Source organism: Frankliniella occidentalis, unplaced genomic scaffold (genome assembly GCF_000697945.3).
Source record: "Frankliniella occidentalis isolate FOCC.00 unplaced genomic scaffold, Focc_3.1 Scaffold137, whole genome shotgun sequence".
In the NCBI taxonomy this organism is placed as follows: domain Eukaryota; kingdom Metazoa; phylum Arthropoda; class Insecta; order Thysanoptera; family Thripidae; genus Frankliniella; species Frankliniella occidentalis.
Genome location: NW_026267264.1, coordinates 366,406 through 370,442, shown reverse-complemented (window position 1 = coordinate 370,442; position 4,037 = coordinate 366,406). Strand labels below are relative to the sequence as shown.

At 40.5% G+C, this 4,037-nt stretch overlaps 2 protein-coding genes across 5 annotated transcripts in view; one reads left to right on the top strand and one right to left on the bottom strand.

Annotated features, from left to right (window-relative positions):
• The window catches only part of LOC113211035 (C-factor), a gene marked incomplete in the record, with an annotated part of 16,699 nt that extends 15,630 nt beyond the window's left edge, over positions 1-1,069 (bottom strand). Inside the window, 5 exon segments of one of the 2 annotated variants that reach the window (XM_026429269.2) lie at positions 1-22; positions 104-155; positions 373-504; positions 782-942; positions 1,048-1,069. In XM_026429269.2, coding sequence (XP_026285054.2) covers positions 1-22; positions 104-155; positions 373-504; positions 782-942; positions 1,048-1,054 — 374 coding nt within the window. 2 annotated transcript variants of the gene reach the window in all.
• A 96-nt stretch (positions 1,070-1,165) lies between these two features.
• On the top strand, positions 1,166-4,037 carry LOC113211036 (tRNA-specific adenosine deaminase 2-like). Of its 3 annotated transcripts, XM_026429272.2 has the most exons (6): positions 1,239-1,967; positions 2,140-2,225; positions 2,310-2,490; positions 2,573-2,725; positions 2,800-2,926; positions 3,004-3,153. In XM_026429272.2, exons 1-5 carry the CDS (start codon positions 1,611-1,613, stop codon positions 2,923-2,925), a joined length of 903 nt encoding a protein of 300 aa, XP_026285057.1. In that variant the 5' UTR covers positions 1,239-1,610; the 3' UTR covers position 2,926; positions 3,004-3,153. The 3 variants fall into 3 exon arrangements, 2 of the variants coding, with proteins under 2 accessions (XP_026285057.1, XP_026285060.1); XR_003303658.2 differs by lacking the exon at positions 3,004-3,153 and having other exon boundaries at positions 1,166-1,967; positions 2,625-2,725; XM_026429275.2 differs by lacking the exons at positions 1,239-1,967; positions 2,140-2,225; positions 2,310-2,490 and adding an exon at positions 3,371-4,037 and having other exon boundaries at positions 2,704-2,725; positions 3,004-3,298.

Here is a 4,037-nt window from a genome sequence, read left to right as displayed (position 1 = left end):
TAGCTGTCAAAGTCAAGAACATCTGAAACAATAATATAAAGTAGACTATTTGCGTATTATTTCAAATTTACAAGATAGAAAAATAAGGATCAGTAATATGTACCAAGCTTGACAATTTTTAAATTTGAATGGTTTTTCGCAAGGGCTTGTAGTTCCTGCAACAATTAGATTTCTATAAACCTATACTAAATTATATACTACAGCATATAGTGAGACCAGCCTAAGGTCCGTCTTTTCACAGCACGGGCAGCATAGGAGTTTGCAGGCGAAAGGGAGTGAGGAAAAGACGAACCTTAGGCTGGTCTGGCTATAACTACAGAAGTGACCGGAGATAATCAGCCACCTTGGTAAATGTTTTGGTCGTTCACTCACAGTGGCAGAGTCTGGATTCCTGCAGGTTGCAAACAAGGTTGCTGGAGGGCTAGCATGAGCAAGGAGCTGCTTTACAATCTCCAATCCTATCCCACGATTAGATCCAGTGATGAAGACAGATGACATGATGGTCTGGGATATAGTGGATAGATGATCGGCTTAGCTCCAAGTTGAAGTCCGTGGCAAGGAATAGTGCAAGTATTCGCTTCAATAGTCGAAATGTTTCAGCTACAGTTTACAACTAATATCGCTTAAGATATGTATTCGTTTGGCGCTGGAAAGGTAAAGAAAGTGCGAGATGGGCCTCCAAGGTCTCGCCTCTTTTATTTTTCCAGCTACAAACAAACGAATTTCTCTAGCGACTTTAGTCAAACTGTAGCTTCAAGAAAAATATCTCCACTACACCCACCTGTTGGAAGACTTCGATCTTGGGACGTCCTACCTTCCCGTCTGTAGCTAGACGCGCCCTGGTGAGAGGTGGCAGGTGGGGAGGCCCAGGTGAGAGGTGCTCCCTCACGTGGTGTAATAGAGGTAGGTGGGCGTAGGTGGGCGCAAGCACTCCTATTGCTCCTATTGGCGGAACCACTCTCCTTGTTATCCAATGACAGGTTAGTGCGGGGAGGGATTAGCGAGCCCGTCCCAGACCAGGAGTGGGGCTAGTACCTCACACCTCACCTATCATCTGTCACAAGCAGATATCTTCCTGAGATTTTTTGCAGTGTAGTGGGCCGCCTGAAGGGAAGGCAATTTGCGCTGCAAACTCCCTGTATGTAGGCAACCGACCGTGCATCACCCTATTCGCACGATAGAATTGCGTTCAGTTGAATTCGTCATAGCCCCACACTTCCGGCTTCCGGTCCAGTGCAGCAGCCAGCAGACGACCGTTGTTGTCTGCTCTTCTCCCTCGCGGGTCGCCCACGACGTTAATCAAACTTTTCTCCTTCGTATTTCCCCGATTCCGATGCTTTCGTTGCCATAGTTGTGAGTCTCATGATTCAACAGTAAATGTCGGTTGCTCATTCGATAACCACGCACGTTAAATGTCGGGTGTAGAGACTTCAGACTCGTTTTCTTGAAAGCACAAGGTGGTTGTGTGGGTTAGTTTGTTTATTTTGTATGGGTACCGGGTATTTGTTTTTCTTTCATGTTGTCTGTTTCTCCAATCGAATGCATAGCGGGGAATTGTTGGTCTGCATGCTAGCAACCTGAAGGGTGTGTGTTTGAGTGTATGGGAAATTATGAGTGATCAAGAAAGCAATAACTGTCATAGTAAAAGTTCCACAGAAAATGGTTTTCAAGAAACATTCCCTCATCATACTTCCAAGACTTGTTCGTCTTCATCCTCATGTACCACCAGCTTACATTTAACTTCAACCATGAAACCTGCATTAGCAGAAGAACTTCTTCGCATTGAATTAGAGTTGTGTGCGCAACTCAGTGCCTTGAAATTCTCGCACCCTGTTGAATTTGTGTATAGCCCAATCAACTACGCTTTCAATCTGCATGCCCAGTTTGTGAGGAAATTTGCAAATACAACCAAGAAAGTTATTTTTCTTGGAATGAACCCAGGACCATGGGGCATGTCTCAGACTGGGGTGAGAGCAATTTATTATCTCGATATTTCTGTCTAGTATTTTGTGCATGAGAGGAACAATCAATCTAACGATACCCTTATTCTTATACAAAAACTTTTTTTTGTCACTTTTACTGATATACTGATTTATTTTAAATGAGTAGTTGCCAAAAAATCTTATTTATGTTTTCTAGGTTCCTTTTGGAGAAGTTTCTGTAGTGAGAGACTGGTTAGCCATAAGTGGCCCGGTCAGTAAGCCCATAAAAGAACATCCATCAAGGTATCTGTGCAAATACTTGTCAGTATCAGTAAACCTAAAACAAATGTCAACATTACTAAACCTTGGGCTTTTTAAAATTCTCAGGTTAGTGTCAGGATTAGAGTGCCACCGCAGTGAAGTAAGTGGTAAAAGATTTTGGGGCCTGTTCCAAGAGCTTTGTGGTTCAAATCCACATGTTTTCTTTCAACACTGCTTCATATACAACCAGTGTCCAATTGCGCTTATGTCAGTTTCTGGGAAAAATATTACTCCTGCAGAATTAAAGGTAGTTACAACTTTTCCTACTAATTAAATAATATTACAATGGTATGGGTTCACTTTACTATTGCGATTGATGTACTTTTTAGGCTTCTGAGTCAAAAACTCTTTTAGCTATTTGTGATAGAGCCTTGTCCAAAGTCTTACAGTTGCTGCAAGTTGAAACAGTGGTAGCTATTGGGAAATTTGCAGAAAAGAGAGCAAACATTGCTGTAAGAGACGCCAATTTGAAGTCCATTCAGGTACATGAGATTAGTAAAAGTTACTTGCTTTAAAAATAAATTTTGAGTAATTACTTATTTTTTTGCTACATTAGGTTGTGTCTATTCCTCATCCCAGTCCTCGGAATGCAAGTTGTAGCAGCAACTGGAAAGAAATAGTTTTGAAGGTTTTGGAAAATCTTAATTTAATTGGATTGTTTGCTGCACCAATAAAAAATTAAGGTTTGTTAAATATAAAATGATTTGAATTAAAAATAATGAATCTAATCCCTAATCTCATTTTACATTTTATTTTATAGATAAGCAATGGAACCAACATCTTCAGTATCTGAACATGAGGGTAAAGATAGTGGCAGTGCGAGTGCAAGCTCAGCCTACACACCTCAAGAATTGATTCCAGTTGTGGGAGAAGAGGTTAATGCCGAGGAGGGCATGGACGTTGCCATGAAGCTAGCACGGCAGGCCCTTGCAGTTGGAGAGGTGCCAGTAGGCTGCGTCTTTGTTTATCAAAGCAAAATAATTGCAATTGGTCGAAACACAGTGAATGAAACACGCAATGCAACAAGACATGCTGAAATCAACTGTATTGATGACGTGAGTTGATTTTCACAGAATGCTGTTTTACCTCTGTATTAATTGTACAGTAATTGAATTCCCCTATTGTAGGTACTTAAGTGGTGTAAAGAAAATAATATGGAATCAAGTTCTGTTTTCGGTGCTACAGAAGTGTTTGTGACAGTTGAACCTTGTATCATGTGTGCTGGAGCCTTGCACAAATTACATCTGAAACAAATTACGTATGGCTGCCATAATGATCGTTTTGGAGGATGTGGCACAGTTCTGGATACAGGGTTATTGGCAGATGACCCCTGCAAAATAGTAAGGGGAGTCAGAGCAGAGGAAGCAATGCAACTTCTTAAGGATTTCTACAAGGGGACCAATCCCAATGCACCTGTGCCTAATGTCAAAAAGAAGACTGGGAGGAAAACAGAGAATGAGTCAGATTAGTCAGTCTTACTGTTTAAGAGTTTTAAATGAATTCTGTGCATTAAATCACAGTTTTTCCATTCAGTCTTTTATTAAATACTATCAGATACAAAAAATTAGGGTATATAAGTTTCAAAGAAAAAAATCTCCTCTCCAATGTGCAGTACTTGAAGCCAAATAAAACTAATGCAAACTCTAAATTTGGTATTGCAGAATATTGCAATTCACTCATTCAGCATTTTGCCTTGATAGGAAAAAGTGAGAGGCAAATGTGTGAAAACACCCCCCAAAAATGATGAAAGTTACAAAAATAAATTAACAACTGATGTTTTCAATTAAAGCATTC